Source organism: Saccostrea echinata, unplaced genomic scaffold (genome assembly GCF_033153115.1).
Source record: "Saccostrea echinata isolate AGI-Se365-2 ecotype Australia unplaced genomic scaffold, CSIRO_AGI_Sech_v1 ptg000060l, whole genome shotgun sequence".
In the NCBI taxonomy this organism is placed as follows: Eukaryota; Metazoa; Mollusca; class Bivalvia; order Ostreida; family Ostreidae; genus Saccostrea; species Saccostrea echinata.
This window is the reverse complement of record NW_026889809.1, coordinates 2297625-2317093: the sequence shown is the minus strand read 5'-3', so window position 1 is coordinate 2317093 and position 19469 is coordinate 2297625. Positions and strand designations below refer to the sequence as shown.

Here is a 19469-nt window from a genome sequence, read left to right as displayed (position 1 = left end):
AGTATTTCAGTTTATTGATGCATCAAGAGGGTTTCAGAAGTGAACAGTCTGACACCAGTTTACATGCACCTTAGAAATCAAGGAAAGCACAGTCTGTGTTTATTGTTTTATTTGTTTGTTGTTGTAACCAGATGTAATTAATGCTTTTCATCGTGAACATCTACATTTACATGTATCTTGTGTTACATCAGAAAATTTTCCAGGTATTGCAAACATTAACATGTGAATTAAGTATTGCAATCTAAAAAAGATAATGTATTCATTATACACCTTTTTTGTTATTTTGATGTTTTTTAAGACTTGTTTTTCCAAAAATTGGGTCAGTAGGTCAATTAGAAAAAAAAATTAAATTGAAGCATGCATTTACCTTAGAATTTATAATTACCCTCCCCCCCCCCCCAAAAAAAAAAAAAAAAAATTAAAAGATCCCCTTTTCTACAATGTTTAAATCTTGTTTTTGTTTATACTGATTTCCCAATAAATATCAAAATTTATTTAGATTCATTGAACTGACTCCACAGCCCTTCTTTTTTCCCATATTACCGGGGCATATCAGCAGTGCATGCAGTCAAGGATGACCAGCATATTAAACAATTTGATATCAACAGTGGAGCCTTACTAATCCTATTGCTCATATACTTTGGGTAAAATTCACAAGATAATCAAACCTGTATATAATTAGTAGGATTTCTAAATAGAATTTAAGTTTTCTAGATGTTAAAAATCACATACCAGTTATATTTCGTTACAGTAGCCGTAGTTTGGCATGTGGCACCTTGAAATGAAAGATTGGATAATATCAAAAGCTTATCATCCAAAAACTGTAAAATTTAACTTTAAAAAAATCCAGAAAAGTCTTATTTTTCATGGTTATTTTTTTTTATTCTTGAAAATTTCGGTTGCTAGGTCTTGAAAATACAACTTAGAAAAAAAGTGGCCTAATTTGCATCTTGTTTCAGCATGTGTTTTATTTCCAGTACAACATTTTGTCAAAGGATCTTATGGATTTTTTCTAAGTGATTACTAGTGAGTGTTGTGTGACTATCATTCAGAAACTAGCATTTACTTTCAATGGCTAAGGCACACTATTGGACAGATCTTAGTTATATAGCTCTCTACTCTGATCTAACAGAATTCTTAATTGGAAATGGTTTTGACTATTATTACTTTTTACCAAATCAGTCTTGATAAAAAATCTCTGGAGTTTTTTTGGTAGTTATGTCCATATGATCCTTTAATAAGCATGCATTGTTCCATGGACCTATATCATTTTAATAATAGGTTTGAGGGTTTTTTTTTTTTTTAAATGGAGGGGGTTGATTGTAACATCTCAGTTAACAATAAAATCTTCTGTAGCCTTCATATGTTGGATATTTTTTTAACATTGTGTCATCATGTATTTATTGTCATCTGTAAAACTTATTCATTTGTTATCAAAGTTTCAGAGGAAATCCATGGAACATTATACATTTATTGACTGTGTTCTTGGGCAACATGCGTTTTGTCGGACCCAAGAACCAAACTGTTTGCCTGAGGCCGTTAGGCCGAAGGCAAACAGGTTGGTTCGAGGGGTCGACAAAACGCATGTTGCCCAAGAACACAGTCAATAAATGTTTTGTTATACCTTTTATTTATTTTATTTATTTTTTTATTTTGACATACATGTATGTCGAACACCAACGAATGCAAATGAGATTTAGCTGACCCTGCCCATTATGTGACGTAAGTGGTCCAACATCTCATCGACAGGTCCATTATCTCGCTCCGCGGTCAAATATCAATTTTTTTATGCCCGCTCAGTAAAACATTGGAAATGTTAGACTTTTATTAGTATTGATTTATATAGGAATAAATTTTTAAAGGTATAACAAAATGTTTTGATGTTTTTCTTTGGGGATTTTAGGATGACGTGGGCTTTAGATGATAATAAATAAGAGATTACGAAATGATTTGATCTTATTCACTGTGGTCTCTCGTGATCTTTGTCCATTTTCAGTTGGTTTTGGTCATTTGTTATCCTCTGTCCATTTAGTCCTTATCTGACATCACACTGACATCACACTGTAAGACTTGTAATACTCTTTGATTTTGGTCTATGTTGTAATTTACCATATTCATTTGAGATTAAGTGAAAATCTGGTTTAGTATACACATAATTTCTGATTGTTTTATCATTCAAGGTCACATTTAAATCTTTTAAATATCTGACTTTTCCATGAATTTAAATCTAACATGTTTATAGTTAATTTGAACTTGGCATCCCAGGTAACATGGAAGTCTAACATTCTGGTGGTAATTTCTTACACTAAGTTCTCATTGATGTCTCTGTTGTCCTTATATTAAACTGGTCCTCCTTTTCAGTTCCCTCCCCTGCATGAAGAATTCTACCTAGATGAGGAGGACCCCATGTATAGGTCCAATATTGAAGATTGTAAGTAATCCATAATCAGCGATGCTTATTTCTCATACTAATACCTAACTCAATTCTGAATGTGACAAAGATCTGGCAGATATAGGTTCAAATTTTGAAAATTGCAAGTACAGTAAAACTCATTTACTACAAACATGGATATAGCAGATTTCAGATATAGTGAAATTTTTTTGAATCCCCAGAAAATTTCTTAACAATTCCTTGTAAAATTTTACAGTACTGTTATAACAAAATTTAATATAAAAGCAAATATATGGTTATAATGAAATGATTTTGTGCCCTGTACAGGTTAAAAATAACTAATTTTACATCTTTTATAATGAATTTTTGAAGATCACAACAGTTTATAATAATGAACTGACATTATTTTTTGTAAAAAATTATATGTGAAATTCAAATTATTAGAAAACTTAAGTTTAGTAAGGTTAGTTTAAGTTTATAATCAATACTTCTACAGACATATTTGTTAGTCATACTTGAAGGCAAACGTATATATTGAGAAATTTGCTAAATATACTTTATATGATTTATTATAGCCAATTACCGATAAAGCTAAGTAAATTCATAGGTCCACAGGACTTAGCTATATCTGAGTTTTACCGTAATCCGTCATCGGCGCTTCTCATTTCTTATAGCTACAGCTTAATCAGCTCTAAATGGGGCAGACAAATGGGATGTTTTGTATTTTCCAAATATTTCCCAATTTTTTTGATGTTCCGTAAAAATTTAATACTGTAAACCAACTATTATTCGCGTCATATTTATTTTTGATTTGTAAGTTTAAAATCAATCCAGGATGATTAATTTTCATGACTGAGGAAACATTCTTTTCAAATACAAAGGGAAATAAATGATTTGCAGCGATTAATATTCGCGAGTTAAAGTAGGTCGCAAAACTGGAGGATATTTCTCGCATGCGAATAAAAATCGGTTAACAGTAACAATGTAAAATTCTTTATAGAGAAACATGATTTTAACCAAGATTTCCTGTTTCCTAATGAGAAAATAAGTCTATCATTCTATCTAAGCTCTGTAGATTTCATGTATTGGCATCAGTAATGCGTACAGTCTATGAAATCTTTTTCAGCACAAGGTAACCATTATTGACAATGTTTGGTATACACCTGTCACTTTGTCCAAAATCACAGTTGCACCATATTTTATTCTGTTTTGCTATGATGACCAGGTAAACTGATTTTTACACACAAATAGGCTTGATTTTACACACAGGTAGGATGGCTTTATACAGAAATAAAAGTCTGAACTGAAATAATAGGCTTTTATTCACCTAATTGGCATGATTTCTTTGATTTCAATTCTCAAATATTTTAACCTTGGTGCATCTCATAGCATGAACCTGCATGACATGATTGTTTTATTTAAAAAATTAAATGGTAGCTTTGTAGCTATGTAGGTTGATATGGAAAAGAATACATTTAGTTATTTGAATTATTCTAGCAAAAACTGCAGCGAAGAACTCTAATATTTATTATTGACCACTTTTGTGAATGGAGAACAGATATATACATGTAAATGTGAACACAGAGAACAGATTGATATTTAAATGTGAAGACTGAAGACTCTCTTTATGCACCTCTGATCAGAATTTGTCCAACTTCTTTCTATGCAGTCTACCAATTAATGTAAAATTTTCATGTTTTAAGCCCCCTTCCCAGAACAGTTGCATCTAGTGGTTGAAAATCTGCATTTTAATTATTTTAGAATAATTATATAATCTGAAATATAAGATGGCTACCTCGTATGACCTAGTTATGGGTTTGAGCTTTGTGGCCCATATGCACCTCAGAGTCTTCTTTTATTGCTAGATTACAACATAATTCATAACCTGCTGGATTTTTCCTAGCTTTTTAATTCGACATTGTTCTTTTTACAGTATATCTAATTATGCATTAATACCATGGTTATACTGACTCATGATCAAACTCCAATCCATATCTTATGTACATTTTCTTACAGTTAAAATTTATTATAAGCTAAGTTATTATTACTAGGTTAATTTCTGTGAATAAAATAACTTCTACTGATTAATTCTGTAATTTAAAATTTGAAGTTATGAATGCTTATCATAGATATATATACCAGTTTCATATAAAGTAGCACATTTTTGTTAATGCTTTAGCTCTCACTTCTTTAACATGTAACCTAATACAAACGGTAAATAAAGAAGTCATTTAGACAAACTTAACTTTCTTTTTGTGATATATATTTGGAGTATTTTGCATTTTACCTGAAAATTTATGCACAAAAAATATTAATCATAAATTATAATCATAGATTATATATATATATAAAATTTCTCTTACCAATTTAGCTATTGTAAAAAAATCTGTTTAATGCAAAAACAATATTTTGAGCACTGTTTTTAAACAAGAGAAAATCACTATTTAGATAATAAATAAGACAAAAGATGTACATTTCAGGTCGTGACCAGGTCACTATTAAATCTCACACCCTCCCCCTAACTCTTCTATCCTCTTCCCAAACCCGGGACACATCACTGCGCCATAGCGAGAGGAGACCAACACCCTCCCCTATCACAAACAACATTGAAATCACTTTTTCAGATTTGAAAGACAGTCGTTTTCCTCATAGAGATGACAGTTTAAAGCCTGAGGTTGGAGGGTCGTTACGGATGACTGACATTGAGGAGCCACGCTCAGTGTTGTATTCTAGAATTCCAGTGCAACTATTATTACACAAAGGTAGGGCAAATAAATAAATCTTTCAAATTCTTATGTATTTATGTTATCTATTTCATATACCGGTACTCAAATTGTTGAAAAAATGGTAGAAGTTGTGAATTTGCTTGTTTCCAGTAGAAAGCCCTTGTATCCTAATGCATTAACTGAGGGAAACCAAGGCAATAATCTATGTGTACTTTTGAAGGATTCATATACAGTATTGGTGCAATTTCTTCGCTCAAATTTATGAATACTGTATAGATAGGACTTTTTCTAGATAATAAATAGCAATAATACTAGTAGTCCGGGACCCAAATTTACACTAAATTTTGAATATGCCAAAAGAAGTGATCATAGAGTATAAATTATTAATGTTTGATTTGAGAATGTTCTTAGAACTTAAACAGTTGATGTTTTGCTTAGGATCAGAGAAGGTAAGAAGAACTTTGTATGTAAAGAAAGAGCATTTGATGTGAGTTCTGTTAACATGAACAGTTGATGTATTGGACAGGAGCAGAGAAGGTGACCAATCCTGACATTCTGGAACAGCCTGAGGGAGAGGGGTCCCATGGAGCCTCCATGTCAAACACGATAAGCAGCGACACGTCGGAGGATACGGACACAGAACTGATGGGGTTTAATGTACACATCAGAGAACTCCCACTCAAATGGAGACCGTAAGTCACAGTTATATGACTATAGTCTTTATAGCAAAATAACAGTAATTAAGAGTTATTTGACTTTGTAAAAGTAAAACAGTAAACTTTGCCTTTGAAAAATTATAGCCTATTATAGAAGAATTCTTCTTTTGATGTTTGCTTTGATGCATGTTATTTTTTAAAAAAAGTTTCATCTAAATTGTTAGTATATATATAAAATAAACATATATCTGCATGCCTGCATGTGATGTGACGTTGTCTTGGCTTCAGTCCCAAATCTGTCCCTCCCAGTGCCCAATATGACAAACAGAGGACCTACAAGGTGACCTGGCCAGTCCTGGATGAGAAAATCAAAATAACGGGGGGAAACTTCACAGGGATATATATAACAGAAGTCTACAAGAAGCTGGACAGCAGCATTTGTGTAGGGGACCAAGTCATCTCTGTAAGTCAAGTACAAAACAAGTCATCTTCTGTAGGTCAAGTATTAAACAAGTCATCTCTGTAAGTCAAGTACAAAACAAGTCATCTCTGTAAGTCAAGTACAAAACAAGCCATCTTCTGTAAGTCAAGTATTAAACAAGTCATCTCTGTAAGTCAAGTACAAAACAAGTCATCTCTGTAAGTAAAGTACTAAACAAGTCATCTTCTGTAAGTCAAGTATTAAACAAGTCATCTCTGTAAGTCAAGTACAAAACAAGTCATTGTAAGTCAAGTATTAAACAAGATATCTCCGTAAGTCAAGTACAAAACAAGTCATTTCTGTAAGTCAAGTATTAAACAAGTCATCTCTGTAAGTCAAGTACAAAACAAGTCATCTCTGTAAGTCAAGTACTAAACAAGTCATCTTCTGTGTTGTTTGAGTGCTTGTTTTGTACTTTAGGTACAGCCACTGAGGAGAGACTATAGCTGTATCTGTTTGATCTGTGTTGTTTGAGTGTTTGATCTGTGTTTATTGAGTGTTTGTTTTGTACTTCAGGTACAGGTACTGAGGAGTGACTATACTGTGTCTGTTTGATCTGCGTTGTTTGAGTGTTTGATCTGTGTTGTTTGAGTGCTTGTTTTGTACTTCAGGTACAGGTACTGAGGAGTGACTATAGCTGTGTCTGTTTGATCTGTGTTGTTTGAGTGTTTGATCTGTGTTTATTGAGTGTTTGTTTTGTACTTCAGGTACAGCTACTGAGGAGTGACTATACTGTGTCTGTTTGATCTGTGTTGTTTGAGTGTTTGATCTGTGTTAGTTGAGTGCTTGTTTTGTACTTCAGGTACAGGTACTGAGGAGTGACTATAGCTGTGTCTGTTTGATCTGTGTTGTTTGAGTGTTTGATCTGTGTTGTTTGAGTGCTTGTTTTGTACTTTAGGTACAGCTACTGAGGAGTGACTATAGCTGTGTCTGTTTGATCTGTGTTGTTTGAGTGTTTGATCTGTGTTGTTTGAGTGCTTGTTTTGTACTTTATGTATAGCCTGGTCCCCTGGCACATCCTTGCCAAGGCAGGAGAGCCAGATGGATTACAATCAAAGCTGACACGTGGTTGGTCCGAACAGTTCACGCTAAATTGTGGATTTTTGAGCCATTGCCATTAACCATGGAAATAAACATTGATGTCACAATGATACATTGTATTGACAACATAGAAAAATAAAGATGTCACACTGAACTTTCTACATTGTACACCGGAAGCACAGCTAAATACAACGTCTCAATGGGCTCAGATTCAGGGCAGATTCGCCCTGAATCCATTGTAGTCCACCTGGCCCTAGTGACATGGAGTACACAAAGCAAAACACAGGACAGGGAACCAGGCTACTTTAGGTACAGCTTCTGAGGAGTGACTATAACTGTGTCTGTTTGATCTGTGCTGTTTGAGTGTTTGATCTGTGTTGTTTGAGTGCTTGTTTTGTACTTTAGGTATAGCTACTGAGGAGTGACTATAGCTGTGTCTGTTTGATCTGTGTTGTTTGAGTGTTTGATCTGTGTTGTTTGAGTGCTTGTTTTGTACTTTAGGTATAGCTACTGAGGAGTGACTATAGCTGTGTCTGTTTGATCTGTGTTGTTTGAGTGTTTGATCTGTGTTGTTTGAGTGTTTGATCTGTGTTGTTTGAGTGCTTGTTTTGTACTTTAGGTACAGCTACTGAGGAATGACTATAGCTGCATCTGTTTGATCTGTGTTGTTTGAGTGTTTGATCTGTGTTTATTGAGTGCTTGTTTTGTACTTTAGGTACAGCTACTGAGGAGTGACTATAGCTGTGTTTGTAAGATGGACATGCGAGGTCGTACTCTGGCTGAGGCCAGGGCTGCCTTCCTGTTTGAGAGTCAGAGAAATGATGAAAAGGAGGTAGAAATTACCCTCAAGAAAGTTCCCCATGAGGGTAGGTCATGTTTCTGTAAAGAATAAACCATTCAGTTGAAAGTCTTTTATGAAATGCAAACTAAGATTATTTGCATTTCTCTTTGAGGACTTTTATGAAGTTTTGTGTTGATAGCTTTAGTTGATGATTCATTTCTTTCCCACAGAGTTTGAAAATATCAAGAAGTGGATGGAAACCCAGAAGAGTACTGGAGACTACTTCTATGTCAGGTTAGCTAAATACAACTAAGAAAATTAATAATGATTTAATGTAGATCATTTCTTTGCCTGCATTGCATTGTCGGTCTTTACCTAGCATACATACTTTGGTCTGGAGTCACTCTTTCAAATAAAATTTTCCTTACTTTTCTATCTTCCAATACAAGCTTATGAGACTTAATGAAAATTTTGAAGAATTTTTTTCATGAAGTCATAGTTTTGAATTGTTAAAAGCTAGTTCCTTATGAATTTGCTACATTTTTTGCAGTATTATTTTGTCTCATTTTTTTTCATGATAATTATCAATGACCTGCAATACTGAATGAAGTTCAGGTTCATGTCTAAGATCAAGGACATAGTTTTTTAACTGTCTTCTTAAGCACAGGAATAATGTTTCATCTCATTTTGTAGATATATTCTTTATATAAAAACATAATTATTTAGGTCATCTTTAAATTTTTTTTTGTTTGATGTACTCCAACCCATGTTTTGCAAGATTTCAAAGTGGGTAGGTAGGTACAGGGTGTCCCAGAATATATGATATTATTTCAAGATTCTGTAAAACCTAAGTAATGAATATTGAATTACAACAAATGCATTATAAACATTGCATACACTGTCCAATTTTATTCACATAATTTGACAGTCATCAAAAAGAAAACAATAAAATGAGTTCACTTTGAAAAATGCTATGGTTTTTAAATGATGCCCTATAAATGACGTTCTTTCTGTGTAATAATAATGTCTAGACATTGCGCGAGGTTCCTTAACTTGAGAGTTGAGACAACAGTGCCTGTCTCGGTAGTAACTTCTTGATTTTCATCAGAGGTAAACCTTTTATATATGTTAAAGATGCTGGTTTGGGTTTAGCAGCAGTAACCTAAGACTAGGATTGATAATTACAGTTTCAAAATGAGGATAGCTGGCTCTTTTGATAATCCATTTTGATTGAAATTTCAGTTTTGTGCAAAAATTTGATGTAAATTTGATATGCTGCAATTTCATAAGTGTGAGAATTTTTTTTTGAATATTTTGTTGCTTAAAAATTGTACTTATTCAAATATTTTTAGAGACATATATCAAAGAAATTGGCCAAGTGATGTGATTGTGACAGGTATTTCAAATGGTATCATATATTTTGGGACACCCTTTAGTTTTTTATACATATATATATATATATATATATATATATATATATATATATATATATATATATATATATATATATATTCACACACGTAGTCATATATAAAAAAATCACAACACTGAAATAAACTCTACCAGTTTCATTTTCAATCTTCAGGAGTTTATATATATATATTTTCTAGCACATTGATAATCGTTATAAAAAGCAGATACTAGGGAAGTTTCATTATAGACACCTGAGACAGCAAAACAGATTGATTAATGATTGAGCAGGAGCGATTTTGATGGGTCGGTTGGAATACATCAAACAAAACATTTTTTTTTAGTTTGCCTCACTGTAATTACATGTAAAAAAAAAAAAAGATGAAGATAATATTTTCATGAATCTCTAATGTAATTGACAGAGCCTGTGCAGCTATCAAGGAGAAGGAAACAGAATGTCTGCCATTGAGGAAGGGGGATATTTTAAGAGTGACCAACACCAACCACAGCAAGGGGGATCACAGATACTGGAAAGTGTGTCTGTATGACAGGCAGGGAGGGAAATGGGGCAGTGAGGGCATTATACCAGCGGAGTAAGTATCTATACAGATAGCTGAGGTGGGGGTATTATACCAACAGAGTAAGAACTTATACAGAAGGCAAACATGGAGGGGGGGGGGCATTATACCAACAGTGCAAGTATTTATACAGATGGGGGGGGGGGGGGGAAGGGGGGCATTTTACCAACACAGTATCTATATAGATGGGTGGGGGGGGGGGGCATTACACCAGCAGAGAAAGTATATATACAGATAGCTGAGGTGGGGGTATAAACCAACAGAGTAAGTACTTACACAGAAGGCAGGGGTGGGGGTGGGGGCATTATACTAGCAAAGTACCGGGTATCTATAAAGATGGCGGAGGTGGGTGGGGGGCATTATACCAGCAAAGTATCTATACAGATGGTGGAGGTGGAGGTATTATACTAGCAGAGTAAGTACCTCACGCCAAGTAAAGTATCTATACAGACAGCAGCGGTGGGGGATGGGGGGCATTACACCAGCAGAGAAAGTATATATACAGATGGCTGAGGTGGGGGGCATAATACCAGCAGTGATACCTATACAGGTGGCAAAGATGAGGGGGGGGCATTATACCAATAGAGAAAGTGCTTATACTGAAGGCAAGGTTTTGGGGGAGCATTATACCAGCACTGAGCAGAGTAAGGGGTTATATATAAATCAGAGGAAAGGGAGAAGGGCATTATATCAGGAGAGTAAGTGACTATACAAAAGGCCCGGGAGGAGTGGGAGGGGGGGAGGTTAACAGACAAATCAGTGTTACTGGAAAATACTCCCATACAGAAATTAATGTTAGTCTAAGAGTGGGGCAAGGATAGTGTAGTGCCTGAAGACTGAGTGACAAGGATTAATCAGAAACCCAGAGGATTAGGCAAAACTGAAGCGTATAGTGTAGTGAAGTTGGTATTATCTTAGCAGGAGAAAGATAATATTTCTAAACAATTAGGTATAGTTTATTTTGGTCATTATCATTTTGGACAGCAAATTTTGGAATGCTGTTGAATCATTTGATTATGCAGAATTATCCTTTTTTCAAAATTCATTCTTTCATATGCCCTCATGATCGAAGATTTGGGGATATATAAATTTTGCTCTGTCTGTCCATCTGTCTGTCTGCAAAAACTTAAACCTTGCCCATAACTTTTGATTCCTTGGAACTATGGCTTTCGGATTTCACATGTGTATTCCCTGTGACAAGATCTCTCTAATGGTACCAATGTATTTGACCTCTTGACCTTGACCTTGGAGTCTGATCCACTTTTGCAAAATTTTACCAAAGTTTAACCTTGCATTAACTTTTGAAAGGTTGGTCATAGGGCTTTCATACTTCACATGTGTATTTCTTGTGATTAAACCTTTCATGGGGTACAAACATTTTTGACCTTTTGACCTTAATGTTTAACTTACTTTCAAAAAACTTTAATCTTGGCCATAAGTTTTGAATGGTTGGAGCTTTAAGGGCTTTCATATTATTATCGGCCACAGTAGCGGCTGATCTATTTGTCTTTGTGTTAGAATGGGGAAATGGGACATTATTTTTTCATTGCTTTGTTGGAATATTTTTTTGTTGATTAGTATATAAAAGTTATAAATAAAAGTGTTTATAACTTACTGTCCCTAAAATAATTAATAAATTGTAAAAAGAACTGAATTTTGTTTTGAATACACTACACATCTATCACAACACCGATTGGCATCATAACATGACAAACTTTGCCGCTGATTTGATGCTTTGCACTTGTACATGTATATACCTTGTGAGACCTTTCCTTGGGTACAAACAATTTTGACCTTGACCTTGCATTTGACCCACATTTGAAAAACTTTAACCTTGACCATAACTTTCAAATGGTTGATGGTAGGGCTTTCATATTTCACAGGTGTATTCCTTGTGACAAGACTTTTCCTTGGGCAGCATTAATTTTTTTTGAGTTTAACCTACTTTTGAAAAACTTAAACCCTGTTTGTAACTTTTGAATGGTTAGTGCTAGTGCTTTTATATTTCACAGGTGAATTTTTGATCTGTTGACTTTGACCTTGCAGTTTGACTTGCATTTGAGAAACTTTAACCTTTGCCTTAAGGTGCCATACTGGGGGCATCAGTGTCTCACAAACACATCTTGTTTAGTTAAACAAAACACATTGTACTTTGCAAGTATTTATTTTGTTCTGTTCCAGTTTTCGTAGGATGTGTCCAATAGATCGACGACTAGCATTTCGTGCTCGTAAGTCTTTTTTTTTCATTTATTCCAGTTACTTTATGTTTATGAATGTAAATGCAGTAAGTTTACATGAGTATTTTGTGTCTCTCTCTCTCTCTCTCTCTATATATATATCACAGGGTATTCTGTTTATCTGTAGGCAGCCATTTTGTGAGAGTCCTTCCAATGAAAGGTAAAAATAAAAAAAACCCAACATACACAAAGTTACATACCAGTAATTCATAAAGATGCTGCTGAAAATATCTCAGGGAAAGTTTTATTTGAAATATATTATTAAGTTTTTCTGTGAACTGATTTTTTTGAATCCCTTTTTAGCTCACCTCAACAAAGTTGGGGGAGCTTATGTAATACCCTTGGCGTCAGCTTCCCAGGTTAAAGTTTTTGGTGCAGTTTTCTTTTCAAGTAGTTCTATGCCCTATATTAATCAGAGATGCATGGAGAATGCTTCTAGTGTGTTTCATTGTACCAGTCAAGGGTTCAGATGCTGCAATTTCAGCTAAAAAATGACCAGGTTAACGTTTTTGGAGCAGGTTAAAGTTTTTGGAGCAGGTCTCATATCCAAGTAACTGTAAGCCCTATATTGACCAAACCTGCATGGATGATACATCTAAGGATGCACACTATTGGACTTGCTTCGGATGCTGGATCTGACCTATTTTTTCCGGATGAGTGACCAGGTTAAAGTTTTTGGAGCAGATCTCACTTCCAAGTAACTATAAGCCCTATATTGACCAAACTTGCATGGATGATACATCTAAGGATGCACACTTCTGGACTTGCTTCGGATGCTGGATCTGACCTACATTTTCCAGATGAGTGACCAGGTTAAAGTTTTTGGAGCAGATCTCATTTCCAAGTAACTATAAGGCCTATCTGAACCAATTTGGCATGGATGATGCATCAAGGGATGAACACTCTCAAACTTGCTTCAGATGCTGGATTTGACTTACATTTTCTGGAAAAGTGACTAGTTAAAAGTTTTTAGATAAGTCCATTCCCAAGTAACTGCAAGCCCTATCAGACCAAAATTGCATAAATGTTACATCTAGGGATGCACATTACTAGATTATTAGTTTAATGTGGGACTTTGCCTTACTTAAAGACAACATTGAGGTGAGCTCTGTAATCTCTGATTACCTATGTTTTGTCTTATTATGCTGATGGAGGCATTGTAATTTTCATGATATATATGTAAATATATACATTTCTTTATTTATGAGTCTTGTTTGAAGTTATCCTCCCTTGTTACAGCAAGTTCCAAGCTCCCAGTTGTGATGTATGGTCCCAGCAATATTGTTGGTGCTGCTCAAAATCTGATTGTGGACGATTCGACAGACTACCTTTGTTATAATGTAGAGAAAGGTCTGACATCTATACATTTTAAATGTCTTATCAGCATAACCCATGCATAGATTGGGAATAGGAATAGAATCACATGTTCTGCATGATAAATTTACTCTTTAATTCATGTATGTTCCAAATTTAAAGTGAAAATGTATATGAATTTAAAAATCTGTATTGAAATAAAGCTATGAATATGGATATGGGATAACTAAAATTTTGTATATTCCACGGTCTTCATTTGAAATGTTGGGATAAATTCAATAGCAGAAATTAATACATATAATTAGTACAATTAAAATTCTTCTATTTCCTTTTTCTGATTACAGGGAGAGATTTTGATACACTGAGGCACTGTCTGTCCAAGGTTTGTGTAATATGTAATATCCTGTTTTGTGTAGATATCATTATGTTAAAACTTAGACAAATACTGCATAGAGGAATACTGAATCCTCCAAAGCAAAAGTCATCATAAGTAAAATGAATGATGATAAGGTGATGATGTTGTTGTAGGGGAAGCATTGTATGATGAGAGACATTCTGCTGAAGAAATCTGTGGATGTTTTCATTGTTGTGGTCATTAATATAGAAAGCACTACACCAGAGATTCTTAAGTAAGTCCTCTGTATCAGGAACCTTAACTCTTCCTGTACTTAAAATAAGATTGTTGTGGTTATTAACACAGACAACACTACACCAGAGATTCGTAAGTAAGTCTGCAATATCAAGAACAGTAACTCTTCTGTACTTAAAGTAATTCATGTACATTATAACTCTTCACCTGGGGTGTTAAAGTTCTCAGGGTAAAGAACTCCTCACTACATTAAACACACAGTAATTATGAACCTTTTGGTATTTATAATCATCAACATTATCAAGGATAAGGAAGTTGTTGTTGGTTACAAATTGCACATATTTAATTAGATATTATGAATACCAACATCTTAAAAAAGATGCATTTTGTTTTTTGATGAGTTGAATATTTAATTATAATTTCAGGAGTATTTTTGGGGTAGATAAAGCAACAGAATCCAAGTATAGAATACCAGAGGATATTCTTTGTGGTAATATATTGTCAGTAGTACTTTTTTTTACACAATTAGTTACATACAAAAATTTAATATTTTTGAGTCCTAATGAAATGCATTTTAAGTGGATTTTAAAGCAGTTTATTTTTTTGCCTTACAGAAACCATCACAGTGGGGAGTGATGGTGTAAAGGACAGAAAAAGCTTCCTTAAGGCTTTCTATGAGAGAGTGCAGAGAGGTCAGGACCGGGTGTGTTGGTTATCGAGCTCCCAGTTAGATGGGAGTACCACGGAACAGTATCAGGACTATCTAGGAAACGAGAGTACCAAACAACAGAATCAGTCTCAGGAAAGCAACAACGAGGTCACGCTGTTACGATCCTCCTCCACACCCATGTAAACCAGCTGTTACAACTAACCCCCAGGATATACACTGTATAAACCAGCTGTTACAACTAACCCCCTAGGATATATACTGTGTAAACCATCTGTGTACTGTGTATACTGTGTACAGATTCATTTCTCTCAATGGTATGGTTATTTTCTAAGCAAGCTATATTTTGATTCTTTATACAATTAGAATGAAATTTTTTCAGTTAACAGTCAATTTCATTTATTTCATTTTGATGTTCTTTTAACAGTATTACTTGGTCTTGAAAATAACGTAAATAAAACTGTGTGAAATAAGACTAAACAATAAATGTTGTCTGTAAACCTCGTTCAGTTTTTGATCTGGAATTTAAGAGTTCCTGGTCCTTTTTAATTTAGTCATACATGTATTTTTCAAGTGCTGTTTAGAATTTCCTTTATTTCAGTGTGTTGTATTAGATTTTTCCACCTATTGGTCTCAGCTTTAACTGTGTGTTCAGTGTTAATTATTGTTGATCCACTAGGTTCTAGGACAACCAGTGGTTGTTGTTTAATTTTTCGATAGTTTATTTCTTATCTAAACATTTTATTGGAATATTATAAGATCATGTTGCCAATTTTTTTTTCAATTTTAACTTTTACATGTATATTTTAACAGATTTTGAGACATTTTGTGTGTTATATTATGTATAGCTACATGGTTGATAAACTTTAAGGTCTAGTAACGTTTACATGTCCATGATATTTATGTTAAGGTCACTTGAGCCATACCTAGTGCTATTTGTTTTTTTCCATTCTTGTGCACCATGTGAGCTCCTTAAACTTGTGATTGTTTTAAACATCTCCTCTGAACCTGTAGAACCAGTTTCACATTCAAGCACTTACCTATAAAAATCCACTTTACTAATGGACATCAGATAAACTACATGTATATGTATGATTATAATTAGCTATGAGCCCTGAATACCAAATTGTGAAATTTATGTCCCAAGAGTCCAGTGTTCCAGGGTGTGTCAAAATAAAGGTAAAACCGAAAATGTATTATACAGTGTATCTATTTAAATTGTCTTAGTTCATAGACATCAGACAGACAAACTGTACATAACAAAAAAAAGAACTAGGAGCCTTCTATGTATGCTTAAATTCACTTCTCCTCTGTCATGAGTTCATCTGAGCTGCCTACAAAACCTCTGACACTTGTGTCATCTTAGTGAGGCTTAGTGTCTTAATACCAAATGATATCCTTAATATTTTTCCACTATGTTTGCTTTTGGATTTTGCAGATAAATTGTATGCCTGATATTAATGAAATATATGTGCTGCATTAGGCCTCAAACAAATGCCTCAATTTCCTGCCCCTGATGTTAAAGGTTCAGACCCCAGAGTGGGGCTCTGTGGATCACCAGTTTAAAAGTAATTAATGAAATGTGCTGCATATGTGTCTTGTATTTTTGTTAATTGAAATGTGATAATCATTAATTTGATGGATATGCTTTAATGATAGTGTTTGTGTTATGAGGTTTATTTGTTACAGAAACTTCTCACTCATATAAATACACTTTGTGTTATATTTGTACCAAATAATTTACTTTTATTCATAATGCTATAAAATGTTATTATGCTGTATTTTTTGATATTCTGGTCATCAAAGACAATTTCACGGAAATCCTGTCAAGAATCTTTAATTAAAGTCAGAAATGTTTATAGCTTTAATTTTAAGGTTGATGTTTTACATTAGACAAGGGAAATCTAATGAAATCCATGTAATGACAAGTCTTTCAGTTATTATGTATGTAGGTCTCAATTTTTATTGTATACAGCAGTTTTATAGATTCTCTTCTTCAGATCTTGATGAAAAGGTCATAAAATTTACAGGATCAAGGGGCATAATTTTTCATGCAGAGAGTTTGGGTAACTATTTTGTTTAAGAATAAGATATTGATTTAAGATGTCAAAATTAATCGAAAGTTTACATTTTTTGGTCAGATATGATGAATAAGAAGAGTTTTTGTTGTGATATATTTACATTTCCAAATATTTTTGCAAATTAGAAAAAGTTCATGTTCTCATGAACTGCCATGGGATGAGTAAGAATATTTCCATTGTGATGGGACTGAAGTCAAAAACTATTGCAACCTTTTTTTTTTCAAAATGATCATTGAATGACAAAAATATGTGGCAAGTCATCAGAAAAATAATGTAAATATAAGATATGAATTTAATTTTTGAGAATTCATGAGGTTCATGAACTACAACTCTTCACGCACGCACATTTATCATGAAGCGTTATCAAGCTTCATGAAATATGCCGGCGTGAAGTGTTGTTCTTCATGTCCTCATGAATTCTCAAAAATTAAATTCATCTCTTAAATTATAATTTTGAACGGTTTTGTCTTTTCTTGTAAATCATTGAATTGATGATTTTGGACTATGTTCTGTGTTGCACTCAACAAAATTGAAATTTGGCAAAAATTGACTGCAAACTATTTTGTTTAATCATATTGTATTGAATACTAGTTTATGTACATTTTAATGATTTCTGTTGTTGAGATATGTGAGTCAAATATATGGGACTATGTCCTCTAATGACAAAACCAACAAAATATTACTTATGCACCTTATCTATTTGTAGAGTAGATGGCAGCTTTTTATTATTAGGTGCAACAAGGAGAAAACTGCCTTATTGTAAATTTTCACATAAAATAAATTTTATTCATTAAGCTGGATATTAAATACATGAATAATGACTGTCACTGCCTGTATAATTACAGATCTCACTCTTTTGTGAAAGTCTAGTAACAAATACTGATTATGAATAATACATCCTGTACTTGTTGAAAAATTAAAGTTTGTTTTGAGTATGAATTCACAAAAACTGTGTTGGCCATTACATGTACTAAGTTGTTTGACATATATTTTACTGTGGAATGATGGATTTTACAAAGAATTAATGGAGGTTATTTTCGTCAGCTGGATAATTGTATCAAAAGCTTGTGATCTGTAAAGTAAAGTTGAAAAAACATGTTTTTTGTCATGAAAGTTGTTCTCTGTTATGAAATTTGAGAATCGTATGTAGCAGAATTTGAATGTTCAGTGAAGATGATTAAATCCATGCTCTCCATAATATAATTAACAAATTTTGTTCTTTATGCAGTAGTTCTTCTTTGTTGTTCTTTGTTGTCTTTTATAAGAGGAGCAAATCTAGGCCCTTCGGTCTCTTGTTTTCTAAACATGATAGATGTTCTCTCTTAAGAATTGTGAGTTTTGCAGCAGAACTAGAGTATTACGTAATCTCTCTTGTTTTGTACATGTATTGTTTTGAACTATACGTGTGTGATTGTTACTTGCCTGACTGTGAGTACTGCTCAAACTGTTGTATTTTTCCTGATTGTTTATAAACAAATGGCGGTTTTTATATCAGCTACATTATCACATTATTTTTACCATTTTTTAATTGTACCATTACAAATTTCTTGCAATAACTGTGGCTTATTTTATTTACAATTGATAAAAAGTTGGTAGGTTTACTGAAAGAACAATGTTAAATAAAATAAATTGTATAGCCGCACCCAATATTTTATTTAGAAGTAAGCTGTATTTACAATTTTTGCTGGTAAATATGCATCTAGCCAGATTAAATGAAAAAAATTAGGAGAATTTAGTACATGTAATACCTGTACATGTATGTGTATAATGATATTACCTGTATGAATAAGGCCATCATTTGAATTTTCCTGTTGTATTACATTTTCTGAAGTCCATTGATGTTTAAATTTGTATTGATAACAACAAAACAATTAAGGTTGTTAAATTGTAATATGATGAAAAGATTTATTTAATTTTATTAATTATTATGAAGAAATGCACAACATAATGGTACACAATGGGATATGGTCTGCCATTGTTGATAAGGATTTTTAAAATTATGTACAATTGTGACAGTATACATTCTAAATATTACTTCTCTAGTCCATCAGTCCATCACTAACTTGGTCTCATCATCTAGCAACTAAAATGCTGATTAAATTTTATAAATTAAATGAATATTACATATACCTGTATATCGGCACATACCTGTATGGCTAATGTATACAGTGAAGTAAATCCTATCTTCATTTGAAATGATCTTTCTTTTTAACTTTTTAGCTCACCTGAACCAAAGGTTCAATTAAGCTTTTCAGGTCACCTGTTGTTTTTAGCTCACCTGAGCTGAAAGCTCAAGTGAGCTTTTCTGATTACCAGTTGTCCGTCCGTCTGTCTGGCTGTCTGTCCGTCTGTAAACACAATTTTTCAAAATGCTACTCCTCCAGTAGCTTTTGTCTGATTTCAGTGCAACTTGGCAAACATGTAGATTGCAGTAAGCTAGCTACATAATTCTGTATATCGATTTTGATTTCGATAAACTGTGTTTCAATGGTTTTAAAAAAAAGAAATTTCCATGA

The 19469-nt window shown here is 33.5% G+C and overlaps 1 protein-coding gene across 3 annotated transcripts in view; it reads left to right on the top strand.

Annotated features, from left to right (window-relative positions):
- The window catches only part of LOC133175096 (caspase recruitment domain-containing protein 11-like), a 28640-nt gene extending 9491 nt beyond the window's left edge, over positions 1-19149 (top strand). For 2 of the 3 annotated variants that reach the window (XM_061310220.1, XM_061310219.1), the window contains exons 12-25: positions 2362-2431; positions 5017-5154; positions 5645-5810; positions 6063-6237; positions 8012-8162; positions 8308-8371; positions 9910-10080; positions 12247-12293; positions 12430-12462; positions 13542-13652; positions 13961-13998; positions 14145-14245; positions 14631-14695; positions 14820-19149. In XM_061310220.1, coding sequence (XP_061166204.1) covers positions 2362-2431; positions 5017-5154; positions 5645-5810; positions 6063-6237; positions 8012-8162; positions 8308-8371; positions 9910-10080; positions 12247-12293; positions 12430-12462; positions 13542-13652; positions 13961-13998; positions 14145-14245; positions 14631-14695; positions 14820-15058 — 1569 coding nt within the window. In that variant the 3' untranslated portion in view covers positions 15059-19149. The remainder of the gene's footprint in view (positions 1-2361; positions 2432-5016; positions 5155-5644; positions 5811-6062; positions 6238-8011; positions 8163-8307; positions 8372-9909; positions 10081-12246; positions 12294-12429; positions 12463-13541; positions 13653-13960; positions 13999-14144; positions 14246-14630; positions 14696-14819) is intronic. The other variant, XM_061310221.1, reaches the window with a different exon arrangement.
- The last annotated feature ends 320 nt before the right edge of the window (positions 19150-19469 follow it).